The 22,742-nt window shown below is 38.5% G+C and overlaps 1 protein-coding gene across 4 annotated transcripts in view; it reads right to left on the bottom strand.

Annotated features, from left to right (window-relative positions):
- grh (grainy head) overlaps nucleotides 1-22,742 on the bottom strand; it is a 207,590-nt gene that overhangs the window by 170,332 nt on the left and 14,516 nt on the right. For all 4 annotated transcript variants that reach the window (XM_070108292.1, XM_070108288.1, XM_070108289.1 and 1 more), the window contains exon 3: nucleotides 4,562-6,523. In XM_070108292.1, coding sequence (XP_069964393.1) covers nucleotides 4,562-5,733 — 1,172 coding nt within the window. In that variant the 5' untranslated portion in view covers nucleotides 5,734-6,523. The remainder of the gene's footprint in view (nucleotides 1-4,561; nucleotides 6,524-22,742) is intronic.

Here is a 22,742-nt window from a genome sequence, read left to right as displayed (position 1 = left end):
GATCACGCAGCAGAAATTACCTAAATTATGTTATTTAAACTTGAAATATTATTGAGAAAGTGCACTAATGATGTTTATGCGTATGTCATTCTACCAAATTAATTATGTACTTTCTTCTCAACTGTGCAGCTTTTGACAGATTGTGATGCAAACATATTGGTAGACAAATTTTACGCGAACCTGGTGAAGTTGCTGGGATTGATATTAGCCGCCTTAACTCAAAGAGCATCGTCGACGTATAGGGGTCTAGTGATACATATCTGCGAGTTCACGGCTGTCCAAGTAGGTTACACGCCATGGAGCCAAAGCGGAAGATTTTATAGAAAGAAAGTCTTGACTATACAATTTAATGTAATCATCGATTATCAATTACGCTTTTCAAACTCCAAAATATTGAAAACATATGCCGGACCCATTTAATTGGACTTCCTAGAAAATTTGCTTCAAAGACACTGTTACATGTCTTCTTCCAATTAATGGTCCTTTCTTATTGTTGTTTATTTCATTTAAAAATTAATTTCTAAATAATCATTTCTTCTCTCACACATTAACATAAGGTTTTACATCATAAACACACCGGCACAAAAACAACAAAGCTTCAAAAAGCTACAGCAGCATCACGCTTATCGGACTTACGCATCGCGAAAGACATTGGCGCGATAGAAATTTAGCAAGTCACCAGGCCAAGCAAATATTATTCTAAAACACACAGCGACACAATTTTAAACACACACATACAAGCGGCGATCAACTGTCACACTTCGGATATGTATATATGTAAGTATACATACATATATACCATACATAATATGCTTGCATCGTTTCACTGATGCTAATCGTCGTCATCGCAGCAGCACATCCTTTCCATCATCAGTGGCACAGTTGCAAGCCGCATGCGAATGCAGCATGCCACAAGTCACTTGAATGTTGCAACTATGGTATGACACTCACAGCACAGAGCGACATAGCGTGGCGTACAGCATTGTTGTTGCATGAATTTGCATGTGAAATCAAGAGGGAGCCAAGCGAACAAAAAACAACAACAAGCTACAAGCGGCGAATGTCCATCAATACGACGACCAGTTAGGACCGAATATTCTAAACTGCTTGACGATGGTGTCGCGGTCAAAGCTTAAGCTGCCATATGTATAGAGTACAGTACTCTGCTGAACCAGGCCGTGTGTGTTGCATGCAACATAAGGATTCTGCTTCATTCATTATTTATAGGAGTATGTGCGAAAGTTTGCGCAAGAAAAATAAAAATTACAACAACAACATACTGCTTAGCCAACACCAACGCCGAAGTAGAGACGAAGCAGCGCAGCTTTTGCTGCTCCGTTTTCTTGTCAGCTTATCAAAGTGGAAAAATATATATTGCAGATAAAATAACAACAACAACAGTAATCGTTTTCATCCCATGTCGTTTGTTGCACGCCTAACGGTTCTACATTAGATTAATTTCTATTCAAATTTTTATTACCAAACGACGTGCACGACAGCGTCCGACGAAGACGATGTGAAGGAAGCTGATGGCCATGTTGCGAGGAGGAAAAAGAAAGAAAACACCTTACGGCTGGCAGCAGTTAGAGCGCACACCAGAGCCACAGCGGATGTGCCAAATGAAATGGCTGTAATAATAAGAACAACAACAATAACGCAATAAGAGCAAATACCACAAATCACAAGTAGCGTTCATTACTCCAATAAGAGGTCGTTGCGACACACACACACACACACTTCCACATTACAGCTAGCGATCATCCAGCTAGCATGTGATGTCCACGCTCGCCAACTTCTTCAAACAGACCATCATAGCTGGCTATCGCCTGCCTACCTGTCGGTCCGTCTGTCTGTCTACCGACCTGTCCATTCATTTCTGGCTATTAAGTCGCCTACTTAAAAATTCAAAACACATCAAATAGCTGAAAGAATTGGTGCAGCATCCGCATGTGGCAAGTAAGTGCTCTCCATTCTCGATGCGCTGCCATGAAAGCCGCTTGGGTAACGGAAGGCGTGCAACGTTCGCGTCCACGTCTGTATCTGCCAAGTGACATAGCAAAAGTTAAAGCTAATTAACAGCATCGTGCTGCAACGGTGCCAGCCAGTAAAAGCAACACCACCAACAACAACAACCAAAGTCTACTTCACTTTATAGGCAACGAACGTATAACTCAAATATTGCAATATTATGGCGCTTGCGGGCTGTACGCACGAAGTGTCGCAAAGTAGAGCACTTTCTGGAGCATCTTTAACGCTCGAAAATGGGAGCAAGCGATGTACTTGTTGTTATTGCCGTTTTAATGCGTTGCGTCGTTGAATGGTGCGTGTATCCATAAATAATCCGAGTCCACGTCACACAAGCTCGGAGCGATGCTGCCGCGAAAGGCAAAGAAAGAATTGGAATTGGAGCAAAAAGAGCAACAAAAAGAATTGATATGACTACAGCAGTACTGAGAACAAACCACAGAACAGGGTGTTGAGAAAGCTTTTACTACGAAAGAACTTTATTATATCGGTGTAACTGAGTTGATTCTGTTTAAGCTGTTTGAAATCTTTTTTTTCATATTTCTGGGAGAAGAGAAAAACTTGGAAGACTATCCAGAAACTTACCTCATTTTTATAGAGAACTTTTTGTGAGATAAAAATTTCCCAGATTTTGCTTGGAAAGCATCAGTAGATACTTGACCGGTGTAATGTTATAAAAATATATATATATATTAAACTCGAGAATTCTAGAAAAGCGACAGCAAGCTCACAGACTAACGGTGAACTTATTTTATCTTAGCGAAAAAAAACGCTGGACCAAAGAATCTCCTCGAGAAGTGTTTTTCGCTCTCTCTAATTTCTTTTTGATCTAATTGGCAAAAATACCTCACCCTGAATCTTCGATGCTTTAGCCCATTTATTTTAGCGTTGAACTGTTCAGAAGAAAAGACGAAGTAGTCGTTGTCTTCTAGACTCTTACAAGGCCATTCAAGAATTTTACCAATTTAGAACAGACGAACACCCTGTAATTGCGGCCAAGTATAGACTTAAAACGCACAAACCTTTACAGCCATTTGAGCATCCAGTTCACTCAATGAAGTTGGCAAGATTATATAAAAATGTCCATTGAACATGAAAATTCAATAAAACTCACAGCTTACCGAGTGGCCAAGCCGAGAGTGCCGCCAACCAACAGTCAATGAGCCACTGCAGCTACATACATGCATACATATATATATATATATATATATATATATATATATATACATACATATATATAACTGCGAAAGCGTAATGATTTCGCGATTTTATGTCGTCACTGTTAAGCGTTGCGGAGCTTTAAAGCGCACGAATGGCTAAAGGCGGTGACAGCTATAAAAACGAAAATAAATTGCGAATAATTAAAATGTGTTAAACCTACAACAAAATGCAAAAGCAAAACAAAAACAAGTGAAGAAACAGCAACTTGCACTTACTTGAAACAAAAACAAAGAAAAAGCACCAATAGAACCACAATAACAGCAAAAACAACGAAAAATATCAAGCAATTGTTGAGCATTTTCATTGAAACCATAAAGCGCAGCAATTAATTTCAGCTGCCAAATGCAACACTGCGCCGGGTCGCAGCGTTCGATCAGAAAACATGCAGCCAACTGTCTCGTGGAATTTATCATTCGATCGGCGGGGCGTAGGCGCGCGCGCTTGCATTCTAGCCATTAGCGAAGAGTGTAGTGTGACAGTTGTGTTATCACTTTGTCAGCGACAACGACATTATAACGGTAACATGTTGCATGCCACACCAAAACGCCGACTGACAGCCGAGCAACGACGGCGGCTACAATAAAGTACAATTAGCTGGATTGGCGGACAGGCAAATCTTTACTTTAAAGAAAACTATGGGAAACAGACGCTGTAGGTTGAATTAAACAGATTTGAAAATTAAGATTATAAAATTTGTAGTTTTACAAATGAATTTAGAAGGCAGAAAACACATGACGAAATGGTATGTAAGTAGCCTTACAATACTTGAACAAAGAGCGAAATACTTAATCGGACTTTTAAGCAGAGATACTTGATTATGGGAATAAGGAGATCGAAACAGAATATAGTACGAATCTAAACACCTCTTAATAAACTATATTTGAACATCCATACCTTATCAATGCCACAATAACGAGTTACCAAAGTTACTTTTTAGAATCCGATGATATTATATGGTACTACTCTTGTTCTTTCGAAATAAGTGAGTGATAAAAACTTTAGCGTTTTTATACTCACTACCGACAATATAGTATGAAATCTGATCAACCAGCTGGGTTTTCTGCCCAAGCTAAGCTTAGGTGAGCCCACAATCAAGGAAAAATATTTTACAAGAACACGGAGTACCAATGCTCCGCGTTTCCATCTAGAAATAATAAAATCATAACTTAAGTGTGTGTGGTGTTCAAGATCATGAACTTGAGACTAAAAAATGTTTGTCCATCATAGATGTCGTTTATATAATATTAAATCCAGATTAAAGTAAGTCACCTTATTTTCGCCAGGTGCTAAGGTATAATACAAAATGTTCACTTACCTTTGCAAATGTCCCTCAACGCCAGGTGGCAAGCTACCATCGGATACTATATAGACCGGTTGTCCACCAGCTGTTCCAGCGCCGGCATACTGCAATCCACCTTGCACTACCACCTGCCCATCGGCAACCAGGCCACTCAAGTCACCGCCCGAATAGATTTCCAGACCCTTTTGATCGGTTGTGGTAGTGTATATAACGGTTTTATTGCCATCATTATAAATTAAATCGATATGTTTGTCTGTCGGATACATTTCCGTCTCCAGCTTCGTGGTAACAGGCAAATGTGATAATTGCTTCCCAGTATCCGGACCAGTTGTGGTGTAGAGTATTTGCTGACCACCACCATTGCTGCCGGGCGGTTTCTTCGGATCATCATATATATCCACCTCTGACTTAACGACATTATCTGGCTCATAATGCTGCAGCATTGAGGCATCCAATGGCGATGTCTGATACACACCATGATCATTGGCCATTTTCTGTGCCTGATTGAACATCGCTGCGGCGACCGCACTATCGCTGGGCATCAACTTTGTCGGATCGCTTACAATGCGTGTGAGTATGTGTTCGCCAGCTTCATTACGTGACAGTATGTGATGTTCGCCGTTGACTATTTCACGTGAAATGATTTGTTGTTGCTCGCCATTCGGACCGACAACGCGAATTATCTGATTTTCATCGAATTCGATCTTAGCCAACGGCTGATTATCATTGGCTGCCGCTGCAACAGCTGCTTGCTGTTCATTCAATTGGGCGACCATCCGTGCATCAATCACATGCTCATCATTGGTGACTGTCGCACCGGTGCCCACTGTCGGCAAGACCACCTTTGGGCTTTCGTAAATAAAGACCGCATCCTTGTCATAGAGTTTCGATGAGTCTGTATGTAGATCGAGCACATTGACATTTGTCATGGTGGCCAACTCGGGCTGTGGACTATCGGGAGAGCGATGCATTAGTGTTAAACCGTTGGCGTTGGCGGCAGCTGCTGCAGACGTTGTGGTCACAACGTTGGTCACAGTAACACCGGCTGGTAGGGAGACGCGCGCGGGGGAGCTGTGCGTTTGTAATTGTTGTTGATGCTGATGCTGCTGGTGTTGAAGCTGTTGTTGTTGTTGTATGGCAAGTTCGTTCGAAGTGATGACACTAGTAGTAGCAGGCGATGCGGACATCTTATGCTTCTTATACTTAAGCTCCAGCTCGAGGCTCAAGTCACAGTAAGAATGTATAAAAATTAAAGCTTAAGCCGAAGCTGTATATGTGTTTGTATGCCGTTTGTAGAGTTGAAGTTTTTCAAATCCTTTGAGCTTTCGTGCTTTGCTAGCAGCTTTCACTGTATCAAGAGCTTTCGTGCGCTTTTCAAAAGTGCCCACAAGTTGCTTTGAATTACTGTAGCGCTTTCTTTTACGTTTATATTTGCTATGGCGTTCTATGCGTAAAAGCTTTTCTGTTGTGCTTTTATGAAATCCTAGGCATGTCTTGTAATATATGTTTAAAACGTAAAATCTTAAATGTATGTTTATCAATTTAGGTGTGCTTTAATCTTACTACTAAGTTTTGCGTTAAACTTTTGGAAGCTCTTTTCTTAACTATGTTAATGTTATTAATTGTATTTTTTCTTAGAAATATATCATATGTCGATTGTTGTTTAAAACTTTTTTTTGTTTTTTTTTATATTATACTTTTGTTGTTTAATTTTGTTTTGTTTGTAAAAAGGCACTAAGAATCTCAGTATGATTGGACGGAATTCGTTGCGTTACGTTACGTTATGTTACGTGGTGTTACGTTTTAGCTGCGTTTCTTTGTTTGTGTATGGCACTTGTTGTATTTGTATTGCGCATTTAAAACTTGGCAATAATTGTTTCCTCTTTTCGTTCTTTAACATAAACATCAGCTTTAAATAGCATTTGTGGCATTCAGTTGGGCGGTTTGGTACGCGGCAATTGTTGATGTTGAACTGGCCTGAAAAAAATAAAGGAAAATTGTTTCAATTTTATTATTACTAGGGATATTTTATGTGTTTTGTATGCAATAAAAGATATATTTCATTAAAAATAGAAAAAATATTGAAGGTTAAAGTATTCCTTTTTAGCGTGAAGTTCCAGAGTGAACTAAATCTCTAGTCATCAGCTGAAGCATTTTTGTTACAAATATCTCAGTGTAGTTCTCCTTAATAGGACGGTTCTCAATTTCACAATACGAAAAGCTATCCATTTATTAAACTTTCTCTCGTTCCAGTACTACTTATATAACAGTTTTAGGGTTAGCGTTCCAAAAATATGATTAATGTTAAAAATTTAAAAGTTCTCATCGCAAATTACTAACGAAAATGAAGGTCTAGACTCCTTATCTCTGACATCGATTTACTTCATAAATAGATTGGCTTTGGTGTGTCCAGCCACAGCGGTATTGCAGGTAACTGCAAGTCTAATGAGCTCAATAAGGCAGGTACTTCAGTCGCACTAGCTGCAAAATGGGGAATGGGGAATGAGTAGGAGCTCCGTTGGCTTCTTGAGGTTCACTACTAGTTGGTTGGGCCTCAGAACAGCACAACAAGAATTGGTCGCCTCCTAGCAACTGTGCAGCCACACGGTTTTTCGGGCCCAAAGTAAATGGTAAGAAGTTTAGTGAGCTCTTGATCCTCAGCAAAGTTCACCTTTCAATGATTGTAGGAGTTGCTAACTGGACACTGTTTGATTGGAATTTATTAAAAGTTTTTTCACATGTCATTTGCATAAGGCTTTGGCAGAAGGTTAAATAAATTCACTTCCTTATCGAATGTTCCGCCTTTGCTAGATTATTGCTAAAATACCTCTGATCTCATTCTTTCAGACATCCTGGTGAAATTGCGGAAACAGAAATAAAGCACAAAAGCAGATTTTTGATAGATTCAAGACGCTTTACCCATAGCTGATATCCAGCTACAGGGCTGTTTTTATCTTAATTTACAAGAGACTGTACATAGCTCTCTAAATATGATCCTGCACCATCTTAAAGCCTTATCTATCTAATCTAACTTAACCTAACATAATATTTCTTTTCTTCCTTGGCCTCCTTAGCATTGCATTTAATATTAAATAACATTACATTGCACCAACAAGTTCTTATAGTCCACATGAGCTAATTTCGTTATGTTTCATTGTCGTTCTTTGTTTTGGTAACCTTTGAGTTCCATGCAACGCCACCCCGCTGTTAAGAATGGCGCTAAAACACGAGTCCAAACCAGCAGGAATGTAAAATAAATGAGCCACCGTCGAACGAGGCAGGCAGCTGAACGAACCAAGTAGCTGGCGCTGATGGTGGTCAAATTCCTTTGTGCCACACGAAATGAGCAAACCAACTGCAAAGAGTAGAGGTAGAGCAAAGTGCATGCAACTAATAGCCACTACCTACGCAAAGCGTCACTTGTAGCGCACCTAGAGCACGATCGCTTTGGTCCATAACAGCAGCAGCAGCAAAAACACCACCAACAACAATGTCAACAAATAAAATGCGACGAAGAAATATAATAATTACTCGCAGTTGGGCAACAGGGTGTGGTGTCGAGTGGAGGGGTGAGGTGAGATGAGGTGGGGTGTGGTGACAAGCTACGGTCGGGGAACAACAGAATGTGGACTACCCGCAAGAACACCATGAAAAGCAAGCTCGTAAATAACAAAATGTAGCGTGAAGGTGCGCGCATGGGGTGAAGCGTGCAACAACAACAACAACAGCAACAATTGCAAGCATTAAAATAGCTAAGGCGACAAGAACGAAATATACGAGTAGCAGGCAGCAACGAGAATGTTAAATAATGACTAGCAACAAATGAAAAAGTATCACTAACAATGGCAAAAATAACAGCATGCACAACAACAACAACAACAAAGGCAGCAACAGCATGACTTGAGTATACACTTAAGTGTGCATGCAATGCCACAGGCGACAATGAACACCAAAGCGACATCAACAACAACAACAACACCAGCAACAGCAAAGACAATAGCAGCAGCCACTCCAGCAGCCGCCGCGAACAGTTATCAGCCAAAGCGAGCAGCTAGTTAAAGTGACCGCCGCAGCGCCAGTAACAATTTGCATAAAACTCATACCAACAACAACAGCAGCTGCAACAAAGTCTTGCATGCACAATAGCAACAAAAACAGTAACAACATCTTTAGCAAGCTTTTCCACTGGCGCAGCCAAGCAAAAAATAATAAATTATTTTCAGCTTCTCAACAACGCGAAAATTGCCGGCAGCGCAATTGTCATATACGCGCGACACACACATACACGCTCACACGCGCTGGCATACTCTCACATACATGAACACACACTTAAACGCGCATGCAGCCTCGCGCGTCGCTGCTATCATGTTGTGTATGGCAAAATGCAAATGTTTTGTAGAAAACCGTTTTAGGTGCTGGTATGCTATCGACAACAACAACAACAACAACAGAAACAACGCCAATTTATTCACTAACAGCCAATTGCAATTTTCTTGGTTACATTTGACCAAATGAGCGGTAAAATCGCGCAGCGAACACAGCCGTGACCAAGCAAGCGTACAAAAGCTAAACTTTTATTTCCTTTTCATTTTCAAAGCCATCTACCACATACAAGTATATATTTATATGGTATATGTATGTTATTTCTTATATTTTTCTGCGGAATTTCTTAATTGTTTGTGGAATTGTTTGCTGATTGTTACGTCGCCTTTTATTGTAAAACCAATTATTTAATTGCATTGTAGATGATAAGTATGTAGGTATGTATAAGAAATAGTTTGTAAAGCGCATCTACGTTCATTTCTTTGCATACTTACAGGGGCATATGTAACATCTTAGGAGCCTTTTACATTAGTTCGATAGTTTTTTGAGAAGAAGTTATTGCATTTTTGAAAATTTAGGTACTTTTACAAGAATTATATTGAAGAAAATTTTAGAGGTGGTATATAACTGCTCTTTTCTTTAGATGGGTAGTCTTCAATGAGGCAATACTTTTTTCGAAATTGGTCTTTTTGTCGGCTGTTACTTGACTTATCGTCGACAATATACGAATAACTTAGTTCATAAGAATAATCCTAGAAAAGTGAAAACAGTTGTGCTCGAAAATCACTGTTTTAGCATAAAGGAGAAAGACAGAGATTGAAAAACCTTTTTAAGGAAAATTTATATGCTATCAATTGGTTGAGATTAAAACTAAAAATCATCTCGTAGGACGCTAAGGGTTCAGATGTTAATTGAATAACTTCGTTGAATATGACTTTTTCCTGTGGGAATTTTTTTAAAATTTCTATTTTTCAGAATTTTCTATAGAATGGAGCAAGTTTTTTTTTTTTGTTGCCTTAATTAATAGTAATTACTCATTGCGCCATAAACTCGAGTTCAAAGTTTCGGTTTATTAAAGTGCATCCCTAGAAAGTTTTAAAACTCTGAGTTCAACTTCACATTTTCACCCCATTATTTAGATACGCTGCTACATATGCAAGAATGTTAATCAAAAAATGGTGTATATCTGAAAACATAAACAAGAGAGACATATTTAAGCCAAGTAAAAACAAAAGTGTGTTTATGGTCAATACATCGGTCCATAAACTCGAGTTTATTAAAAACGTTCTAGAGTGTAGAACAGCTCGATATCGACTTAAATAGCGAAATTAAATTCATACCTTTGCATATTACGGTAAACTCTTAGAAATAGTTCGAGAAACAATTAAATACCACAAAAATACATACAAAAAAAATGTGGAAAACGGTTGGCCTCAAGGGCCATCCCTGCAACTTCCCTCTAATTTCATACGCTAACGTTCAAATTTCGCTTTTTTCACTGCTTTTGAGCTCTTCGAAATTTTTCGTTTTCGATATCTAGCAAGTAAATCAACCGATTTCGACCCGGTTTGCGGCAAACGATGTGTTTCTTCAAGGTTTAGAACTGATTAGTTTTTGGTGTCGATCGGTCAAGTCGTTTCGAAAAAATTTCTTGAAATCTACTGGTCCGATTGGGTCCAAACTTACACGAAATTCAAGTGCAATGAAACCCTTTGGAATGCCGTTTAGTTTATTCAAATCGGTTGAGCAGTTTAATAGTTATAAGAGGGTCACATACATCCACACACACACACATACATCCACACATACATACAGACATACGGACATCATCGTAGAAATGTTCGGGGAAGCTTCCTCGACCCTCAGAACGTCGAGATTTGTTGAGAACTCGATTTTTGCAAAATGGGGTGAAACCAATATCTTCCCGATTTTTAGAAAATTTTCCATTTTCTTAGCGGGAAGTTAAAAATATATATTTTCTAAACATAGCAGTAATAATCTTTTAAATGGCACAGATCAGCTAAACTAAATTACAATAATCGTATGTTTATTAGCAAGAACCACTTGTGTAAGTTCTAACAATTCTTTCGTTTGCTTTCTAAGTCGCTTCTCTCCAACAAATCAGTACACTAGGCATTTCCACTTTTTTTCAGCCACAAAGCTGTCACAACTACTTTTTACTTGTCCTCATAACTTATGACGCTACAAAACAAATCATAACCTACACCAATTTCAACAATCACATACCGAACTGACTGACGAATAGATAACAATCAAGCGACGAGTAATCCATCTCACCAAACCGGGCAACTTGTAGTGGCCAAACAAACAATCAACCTGTCAGACGTCGCGCAAACGGCTGATGGGCCACCATACAACTAAACAGAGTTGTAGATACATAGTATGTGTGTGTGCATAGAACTACCAGTAGTTGACTTGTTGTCCAAGTAGACAATGACGTCGCGCATCAGTCTGACTGCTGACAAGCCAGTTCAACAGCAAAGCGGCGTGTGCGTGGCTGTTGGCAGCAAAAACATCTGATTACTTGTATGTAAGTATTTAGGAGGGTATGGTTTGATTGGAAAGAGGCGCAAGTAAAGCAGTAGCGCTAGTTGTAAAATGCGCTCATTGTTGTTGGTGTTGTTGTAATTGTATGGCTTTGTCATTTTTTCTACATAGTTCAACGATTATTGTCGTTATCTGTGCGAGCATCTATGCAGTTCGCTAACTAGGGGTTGCTGTTTACACTGCTTGTGATTGTGTGTGTGTGTGTGAACGTCAGTCGTTGCTACCTATTCTGGCCAAGCGCTTGCATTGTTAACTACTAGTTTTCATCATTGATTTCCAATTATTGCCAACGCGATAATGGCTGTGCATTCATTTCATTGCTTTTTGTATTTGCCACTTTGTTGTTGTTGTTTGCTCAATCACATCATATTCGCCGCAGCTGATTGTCGTGTCGACTTCGAGTTTTGCTGTTTTTCTGTCAAATACCAGATTTTTGCCTTAACGCTTGTGGCCATTTGTGGCCAGAGCCCATTACAGGTATGTGAATCGCAATTGCTGTGTCCGACTCTGCGCTCCAGCAGCCACTTGAAATGCACATACACACATATGTACTGTTTGTATGCCACAACATCTGCAAACCGTTTGCGGCCATTGAACTCCACCGCAAGTCAAACAAAAGTGGCCGCTGATACACTCCATCAACTACGGCGCCCAAGAGCTGCCTCTCAGCAAAGAAAAAATTAAAAAAAAAAAGCTGCCGCTTACAAAAATGTTTTTCTCATTAACTGCTTGCGCTTACAAAATAGACACACAAATTACAACAAAAAAGCCAAAAATTTTCTCATTAACCGGTGGGGGTGTGTACCGCTGCCGTTCAGGTCAGGCCGCACCTCTATATGTGATATTAAAATGAACGCCCCTTGCTTCTAACAGCTGAGTGCGCTGTCAATCCGTAGCGCCGCGCGTTGTTGGCGGTGACGGCAGCGTCAAAAAGTTTAATTTGTTTATTGTAAAGCGTGAAGCGCGAACGCGCGCTCATCGTCGTTTTGTTTTTGGCATGTGAATTTTTCGACTACAGGTTTTGCTGTGTGTAGTTGTTGTAAGCGCAAACGTGGCAAGCAAGCACATTGCCGTCAAACTGCTTGAACTTTGCGCACGGCACAATTTCATGCCGCCTGCTTCAAGTCATCGCAGTTGCAATTAACTCTGTTATTAAATTTGGTATTTGTTATTAGTTTCAGTTGTTGTTGTTGTTTTCCGTTAAGTTATTTGAAATAAAATTTTCTACACGTTTTTTTGACATGCCACCGCAATAAACATTTGTTTGGCATTTCGGAAAACCAATGCCGTCACGAAAATATTAAATTTTATTGGTCGTGCTTTTTTTTTAGTTTTCGAAGTTCAAAATGCTTTAACTGTAATAAAATATTGTAATTTGCTTGAGTAGTCATAAAAATTATTCATAGATGTGTACATATGTATGGTATTTGAACTCCTTTTGAATTTGATCAAAAGACTTAAGCAACGAACTTCTGCAACTTGAGTGTGTATCATTACTGTAGTTTTTATATTTAGCTTATTATTTCGATAATCAAAGCAAACATATTTATGAGCACACAGTTTTTATGTGATTTCAAGACATTTAGGACCAACAGGTGCGATAGACATGTACAAATTCTTTGTTTTTAAATGACTCTCATCTTAAGCCGCGTTTAAAATGAAGGAATTAGACCGTTTGCATCAGAGAAAAGTCTATTTAATAAATAAACTACATAAATATGCCAAAAGTATAATGTGGAAAACTTGTTCGGTAAATGGCACTCGCGTTAGAAATCGCTAAAGGATAGTATTTATCGTTTGATTTGCATAATATCTGAAATATATTATAATTATGTGTAAAGCAGGAGGACGTCAAATTCATTCGAAAATATTGTTTAAACTTCTAGAAAGAAATATATATTTGGGGATTTCAAAAATAAGGCTAGCACTAACTATACCTAAACTTAACTCATATCCTATTAAAACTTACTTTCGATGTCTTAAGATTTTTTTGAAAGAAATACAAGAAAAACCGTAAATTTATGAATACTGAACTCAAGATATACAATAATACCCTCCAAAATGCATTTCTCATAGCGTTAAAGGATATAAAATAATTTTTAAAGAGAAAAGAGCGAGAGCAATATTTCAGATCGTTGTCTCAACAACTAAGAGACTATTTTCTGTATACCCTACTCAGGGTATAAAAAAATTCAATGCGCTAAAAGTGAGAACCGAAATGTAAAATTTCTAATTAAAAGAAGAATTGTCAAATTTTATTAATTAATTTAATCTACTTCCGTAATGCTCAACTTTAAAAGGCAAATTTACCGCCAATTAACGTATAAATACATTCGTCTATTGCCCTGCATGTAAATTTGAAAATAATGGCGCTTCTAGCAAAGTAAAATCAAATCAAGAATATAGAAAAATAAAATATGTAAAAATAATTCGAAAAAAAGTTGAAGGACTCTCTAGCCATGCCCTATAATTAAAATAAAGTTAATAACAAAGCTAATAACAAAGCGGTGAACTTATTTAACTTTTTTTACATCAAAGCTGAGTGCTCAATGGAGGTGTTCGCCGTTATTGAAACACTTAACACATTTTAGCAACTCAATTTTCTAGGTCAACAACAATTTACTATTAATTCACTTCACACTTCAAACTTAATAAACTAATTGACACATATATAAACGATTAATCAGTAACCAGATATCTGCTAGCAATGATGGTAGCGATTGCAAATTGATTAGATTTTATTTATTTTCAAAAATATATGCTCCGATTTCTAAATGCCCAAAGCCATGAGCGCAAAATAAGATAACTCATTGTTATACTCGTTCCAGAACATTGCTGAAGCCAGCTGAGTGGTGTAGAGCGACATGTGCTGTATCCGGTTGACTCAAGTGACAAGCTGGTGAACGCTAATCAACATACAGCACCAGCATAACAACCAGTTACAAACAGAAACTGACCTCACCCACTTATGGGCTTACAAACATAAGCATATAAATATGTATATATGTATATTTGCACAATTATATTTATGTACAAACGGCTGAGAACGCAACAAGCGCCAAGTGTGGCAGGCAAACGAGTTTTATGCCACAATAACTTCAACACAAACAATAAGTTCAATCAGACAGAAACCGGACGGACGGACAACTAACCAACAATAGCCACCAACTATCAGTTCACCTCTTTATTACCTACTTGTTGCTGTTGTTGCCGCTGCCGCTGCCGCTATTGGCACTGAACTTTCCTACAGCCAGCCTGTATTCATAATAAGTATTTGAACTGCTCACACACACACACATACACATGCGGATTCCAGTTCGAAAACGCGTAAAGGTAGGAGCGGGCAGCAACCGAAGAAGCGATCAGACAGCGCCAGCGTTAAAAACATTATCAGCACGAGCGCATTGGGTCAAGGATTACTTTGCCGGTACCAGTTTTCGCACGCTCATTCACTCACCAACGAGCTGCTCCTCGCACACTCACTAGTCCTGCTCGTTTCATGCTCGAAACATGTTTTCACACCGCCGCCGCTGCTGTGGCCGCTGCCGATTTTCTTGTTTTGCGCCGCCATTAACCAGAATGCTAAATCAAAACAAATGTAACCGACCATTCTTGTTTTTATCAGCAGCAAACGAAAATAGATTAGCAGCCAGCAGCTTGGTGGCCACCCGCACAACAACAGTTGACAGTCAACAGCCGATAGCCAACGAGACGACCTGCCGGCGGTGCAGCGAGGCGGCGGTGCGACCGGTCCGTTCGATTGGAGTTAATCAGACGGCTTGACTTGGCTTAGCCCATCAGCAGCAGCACCGCTTCCATTTGCCCCGTTTGACACTTTGTCGGCTGGCGTCGCTGCGAAGGAGTCAAACTAGTTGGACTGGCACGTGTGTCCCAAACCGAGAATCCACATTCACTGTCATTTGTTAATGTGCATGCACCTCTTTGAGTGTATATATATATGTGTGTGTGTGTGTGTATGTTTAAGTTTACGCTCGTGAGTTGTTGTGTTCTGCTGCTTGACACATGGGGCCCAGAAACCTGTTTAAATTACCTTCGCAGAATATCCTGATTTCAAAAGTTGACCCTGTGCCGATATGGGCCGGTAGTGCTGGTGTTGCGGTGCACGTACATGCCCACATCTACATAAATGAGTAATGCGCATATAACCTGTGTATATTTACCAAACCTTATTTGTTTGGTTTGCATGTGTGTACGCGTGTCCCACATGTTTTGAATACCCGTTTAGAATGACACAGTTTCACTTTGCTCATAAACAAAGATAAATTCATTGTCTCATGAGGGGAATGTTGATTTATACGAAATTCATTAAAATTTCTTGTTTTTTTTTGGTGTATCCTATATATTTGGTTTTGTTTTTATAGAAGAGTTTTTAAGTTTTTAAGACATCGCTCTGAAATTTCGCATATTTTCTTTTCTCCTTAAGAGGCTATTTAGTTGTCGAAATCATCGTTATCGAACCATTAAAACATACGAGATATCTTCACGAAATTTGCTATATAAACTAATCGATCAAAATTAAGTTCTTGTATAGAAATATTTTTTATTTAAGTCTTCTTAAATCCTTTTAAAATTTGGCATGGATTATTCTCCAAGGCAACGCTATAATAGTTGCCACACAAACTGAACGATCAAATGCAAGTTATTGTATGGAAACTTGTTTATTTGTGAATTATATTATAGCTTCACTGCTTCAATTTTACTTCTATCCGAAGATGGAAGCTTTATACTAACAAAGGTATTGATCACATTTTTCGTTTGATTGCCATAAAGCAATAATTTTTCTTTCTTTGTACACAAGCCATCAGAAGCATAGGCCCGAGTTTTTTTGCGTCACAATAAACTGACACCCTGTCTCCATTATAATAAACCCAAAAAAAATTTTCTAACGATTGTATTCCAGATGCACTTAACTGAATTTTTATTTGCAATATTTGTTTATAGCAGGACGCTTAAGTAAGGAAAGAAACACAAAATATTTTAAATAAGATCACTATGGCAAGGAATCATAACTTTATATAAGGATTGCAAAGCTAATGAATTTTAAATTCTTGATTCTCAACCTAGAATTTGTGGTGCTCTCAATGCTTCTTGCTTTAGGGTTTTAATTGAAACAAAATTGCAAAGATTTGCTTTGTTTGTCTTCCTTGCCCCATCGCTCAACGTTTCTTTTGATTGTTTTCATGATGATTATTTTGCTTTTAGTACAACCCTTCATTATTAATATGTGCATCAGCTTGTCGCTTGCCGTTCAAAGTTTCGTAAACTTAATTTTAGGTCATTTTATGGAAGTATATTTTCGTGTTGTTGTTGCTATTTTATCTCTACAGGTATTTTATGACGCTCACCAATTCCCAATCGGCGGCCACAGCCAAAGTGGCAACAAACAGCTACGCTGCCTTGCAATGAAAGTGCGCGTAGTATGTAGTATCTATCTCGCACAATGGACAACATGACACGCAGGCGCAGCATATTAACACAGCGCATACAACAAATGTAAATCGCTTTTCAAAATATTGCCTTCTGGCCTTCGAACTGAGCGCTTTGTTCCTGCATCAGCGGTAAGTAGTTGTGTGTGTGCATGTTCGTTTTTTTTTTTTTAGCCACTTTAAAAATTCCCCCTCAGCCAGCTTGGTAAACGAGCATATATGTATTGTAGGAATTTGTGGATTCGTGGCTGGAGGACCAAAAAGCGCTGATTTTTACAGTCACTTTTAACAGCTAACGATGACTGCTGATTTTCATTATTGTTATTTTTATCTTATTTTTCGTGTTATTGCTTAAGACTTTTATTTATTTATTACTTCTTTTTTAATGCTTTTTGTTAGTGTGTGTATGTGTTTTTTGTTTTTTTTTTTCTTGCTTGCCGTGGTCTCATGCTTATTTCTCATTCTCTCATTGTCTTATTGTTGCGCGATTATAATAACACGGAGCAAATCACGTAACTAAGATAATGGCATCCATAAATATTTTGTGAATTTCTGTTGTGCTCCGCCATTACAAACCTCTTGCGGCCTCCACATGTTCGCCCGCCCCGATCGATCGCTTGTCGCTGGTTCATTTAGCCATACATTGCGGCTGGTAAGCTCAGAGCCAGCGTGTATTATTTATACGTTTTATCTTGAATTTTTCTTTGTTTCTCATTTATTTTCGTTTTTTCTGCTTGAAACTTTTAAGTCTTTTTGAAAAACGCCGTGAATTGACGTCCACGCTGTGTGCCTTCGTCTTTCCAGTGTTCAAAATTGTACGAAGCAATATTATACCTGTATGTATGTGCATATATGTGCTAGTTGCTTGTGTAGTGGTTTATTGTGATCTTGCGGCATTCGTTGTTTTTGTTCGACCCTAATTTTACCTACTCGTTCGATCTCTTATAGTCATTGACGTCAAGTTACACGAACTTTTTATGGGGGGAAATATAATATCAGTTGAATGTATACTACATATATACGAGCAAGCGCTCTGTAGGAAAAGAGGAGTGTTGAGTAGCGAAAGATTGTGCTGTCGAAAGTACAGTTCTGCGATGGTAGGAATATTTTCCTTCTATTATAGAGTCTAGTAAAGACAAGAAATTACCTTAAATATATCGCTTCCTAGATTAGAAGATCGAAAGAATATTTAAACCTCTTGTCTGTTTCATCGTAATGTCGCATAGATATTTAAACTAATATAGCTTCTCTTGTAAAATTTTCGACTTCAAAATATGAATTATTTAAATTATAATAACTTTGAGATTCTATGCTGAAGATGTATGATTACATAATGAACTAAAATTTGCTATTCTAGCTATAGCTTCTTCTGACTCTCTCTCTCTCTCGCTCGCTCGCTTTCTCTCTTCTTTCTCAATACATTTTTGTATCCTAATAATCTTGAAGTGTTGCCAATATTTCAATATACATTCCTTATAGTCAAAATCATTCAATGTAAAATATTCAAAGATATAAAAGAATATTTTTCTAAATATCGAATATGTAAAATGTATTCGATTCAGCCAAAACTAGTTATTGGCGAATTGAGCAAACAAATATTATACATCAAATAAGCTTGCATAATCAAATTTATTCCATAGAAAGTTTAAAATTGGCGTTTCAATCTGCCACCAATTGAATTTCTTACAGAGTAGCACCTATATGTCGAAATATTTTATATTTTATGCACTTGTTTATAATCACATGTAAAAGCACACATTCATACATACATATGTAAATATGTAAATAATGGTTAATAAAGCTCAGCAATGTAATTTTCGTAATTGTTAAACTGAAACGAATCTCGAAAGGGTCCAATGTAAAAAAAAGGGTCGAATAATTTAATAAAATTGGAATTTACATTAGTTTCAGTATAACGAACACACATATGGTATGTGTATATGCAAGAGTAAATGGGAATTACACGTAAGCCTTTATTCATGTTGGCTTACGATTTTGACGTTGTGGCTGAGAAATATTAAATAAATTTACACAATTCCTAAGCTGAAGAAACCAAATTTCAACCGATGCGGAAATTGCCCCACAACAGCTGGAACGATGGGCTTGTAATTTTCAGGAAATATAATTAACTCCTCCTTCGATCATTACCAGTATTCATCTAAAATAATAATAATTTTTTAAGGTTTTTGAATTTGAGATAATTTTAAGCAGAAAAATCTTACTCAACTCCAGAAATTTTTTTCCGAGGTCCTACTAGAAATCGGTAAAGTATACAGTATATACCTCGAAATACCTTGCAGAATATTCTCTGATGCCTCAGGGAAGAACACAATTAATTTTGAGGGTTTCTGGGTGTGACCTGAAAGCCATTATAGACATAGCAATATCGAAGCTTGTTTAAGCATCGTTTCAGATAGTTATTACCACTCATTAGAACAGAACATCTTCAAGTAAGTTGTTAAAAAAAAATTCATTTCAATTTGTGGCAGAAATGGAACTACGAAAGCTTAGGCTCAGAAAGCCAATTATGAAAGCTCTAAAAAAATTGTGAAAACTCATACAAAACATTATATTTACAATTTTATTTGAGAGAGTCTAAAATGAACAAAAAAAAAAAATTTCACACACCGATTCACATGGAAAATCCCATTGCCTTTCGCACAGCTTAGCGGTAGAGAAAGTCGATATGAAACTAACAAACCCACACCCACACAAGCTCAGCATGAATCGCATAGCGCCAGAAGTCTACTTTTCTATATAGGTATTATCTCATCCGTGTACTTAACTAGACAATCAAGCCGGCAATCAATCAAAACCCGTTTCAACCAGGCGCCACCAGCACCATATTTAATAGTAGACCTCACCGCACTTCAACGCAAGTCATGCAAACATTCCACTCACATTTGCCATTGAACTTTACTGGATACTGGTTACTTGATTCACTTCCGATTTGCTTGTAAACAAAACAGCAACCAAAGTCGACACTCCACAACAAAACAGAAACCAGACTTTTGCAAACAAAACAAACAGCTGACAGCTGTCAGTAGGCAATGCTGCTTGCTGCTGCCTTTGTTGAAGTGTTGTTATGTTATGAACAAGTTAAGTACTTGTAATGAAAACGGCAATACCAGTCGCTATGAGTTTGTATTATTACTTAGCAATGTTGTTAGTTGTTGCCGCTGTTGTTGGCGTTGGTGTGACGCATTAGTGCGCTTTTTCTGTTGTATAAATGTGGCATGCTGTTGCTGCTGCTTCTTCATTACAATGCAGTCGCACAAATATTGAATCGCGCGCGTGTGTGTGAGTAGTGTTTTGTTGCTGGGCGGCATTGTCATTAGCGTTGGCCCTAAATCAGCCAGGCAGTCAGTTAGTCACCAGTCTGGGAAGCCGCACCAACCAGTCTGCTGGGCCCTAGCTCTCACGCTCCCTCGCACGCTCACCTACCAGAGCGTTTGCTCACGCGCTCATTTTCCTATAGTTGATGGGTGAGCACACCAGCCAGCCAGCCAGCCAGCGAGCCGGTTGGCGAGCCAGTTCGTCACTCCAACAGGCCACCGCCAATTGTTAGGCGACGGCGGCTGCTATTAAGGCAGTAGTTAAGCAGTAGTAGTGGCGGTGTGTGCGGCGGCTTGTTTGTCTGCTTGCCTGCCTGGTCATACCAGTCTAACCGCCACGTGCTGCCAAGCACGCTGAACCTGAAACGGAACATCAACAATCAACTACCACTTGGACGATGGCGGCGACGCTGATGACAACAACTAACATTGCTTACACTATCAACAACGTGCTATCAGCCGATCAGCTGTGCGCGCTGACGCTAATAAACAAAACAAACGCTCAACAGCTGATGCGCTCCAGCTCAGCTGGATTGGGTTGGGTTGCGTTGATGTGCGCTGGGCAAAGGCAAAGGCAAAATTACCCATTTTAATAAGCCATGCATGCAATTTCTTACCCCACTGGAAAAGGAGAGAGCGGCGGTCGCTGGGTTGGTACGTTATGCAAAGTTGTCAGTCAACAATCTGTTTGGGCGGCAAAGTTGGCATCACGTCTCATCATCAGCACTTGTGTGTGGCGCGCATGCGTATGCAAAACTCAATCGCGTACACAAATCACAATGAATGGGCGAGCAAATAAGCATGCGCGCGAATTATGAGTGTTGGCAGAAAGCTATTAAAACGCGAGCGTGACGATGTGATTGCGATTATTTGCTAGCGTACATTACCTTGTAAATAATATCACGATCACGGTCTGCATTTTGAAGATGTTCGAGGATTTTTTGAGTGAAGAGGCAAGGTTGCACGAAAGGTCATGCTTACATGATGAACCGCAATAATTACTTAAAACAGATTTAAAAATAAAAAAAATAAAATATTATCGTTTTTAGGAATAAACAATTGTTTAAAATTGTGAGCTTTTGACAAACTAGTATATTGAAAATTTAATCAAATATTTTTATATAGTCTAATTAGCGTCAATATGATCACTTGGACATTTGAACCATCTATTTTCCTTTAGAGACATCACGAAGATTATTATAAAGGGTTCAAAATACACCAACTGAGTCATAAATTTACTCGAAAAAAGCCTTAAACTTGACATTGGATGAGTTATAATTATTTTTATTATTAACATATTTCGAACCAGCTTTGACAAAGCGGCATGCCTTATAATTTTACATAATCTTTAAATCATATATAAAGTTTGGCTTCTGCGATAATTTAGAAAAATTTGCGTTCAAATCTTTCGTCCAAAAATTTAGCTTACTAAACTTCAACTCAAACTGTTTCATTTTCACCGAAAAAGCTCGTCAGCTGACGGGGGACCAGGAGTCAAAAGTCTGAGAAATCTAAAGAGACGCGGATGTCAAGCCAGCCGAGGACTGTCACCATGCGTCAAAATATTTTTTTTTATTTTCTGACACTATGCTCACAGCAACAAAAAATAGAAAAACTTGTCAAAATATATTTTTTTTAATATTATTTGCTAGCCTGAAGATCGGAATGATAGACAATTCACAATTTATAGGTTAATAGCAATACCAACAAAAAGTAGTGATGCTCTGAAGATCATCCTCGATATTAGGCCAATACACATCAAATTAAAGTATGATAGAGTTACCGACCAGCTTCTAAGCCATTGGAGTCTGGCTGAGTCTCAATGTAAGCATGCTATTATATTGGATGTTGTACTAAAACTCGGGCAACGGGCTATTGTCAACGTGCCTACAAAAAGGAGATCCATTGGGGATTAAACACAAAATGTTTCTCACCCCGTTGGAAGGAATTGAACAATAGTACGTGATTTGCCGTAATAACGGCGAAATCAATATATTTACCGGATCAAAGGATGAAACAGAAATAGAAGCAAGCTTTTTCTGAAGCAATATATTTATATACAGAAAGCAGCTTCGAACTAATTGACTACAATTCCTAAGGCCGAAATGTTGGATTAACAAAAGGCGTTGGACATCTGTTCGAATAAGGAACTTCATTAACTTTCTCGACAGCCAAATTTTCTGAATAGCCCAGCGGCAATAAAAACTTTCACAGCGTAAGATTATGTAAGGAGGCAATAATTACACTTTCAGTGGAAAACTCGGTAAACATCTGGTATGTTCTTATATAGGAATGGCTCTAGTTGGTAGTGAGGCATAAAGCATATATTTTTAGATGAGGGCGAACTAAACAATAGTGTAAGGGCCAACATGAGGCAACTGCCTCTAAGATCCTAACTTCAGAAGCTTGGTAAAGCATAATCGACAGAATGCAAAGCATGAGCGAAGAATGATGAGACACTAGAGCATCGCCTCTTTGAATGCCTAGCCTTTAGCCAGTTGCAACCAGATATCTTCAATGGCA

The sequence above is a fragment of the Bactrocera oleae genome, chromosome 4 (genome assembly GCF_042242935.1).
Source record: "Bactrocera oleae isolate idBacOlea1 chromosome 4, idBacOlea1, whole genome shotgun sequence".
Classification (NCBI taxonomy): domain Eukaryota; kingdom Metazoa; phylum Arthropoda; class Insecta; order Diptera; family Tephritidae; genus Bactrocera; species Bactrocera oleae.
This window is presented reverse-complemented; position numbering and strand designations above follow the sequence as displayed.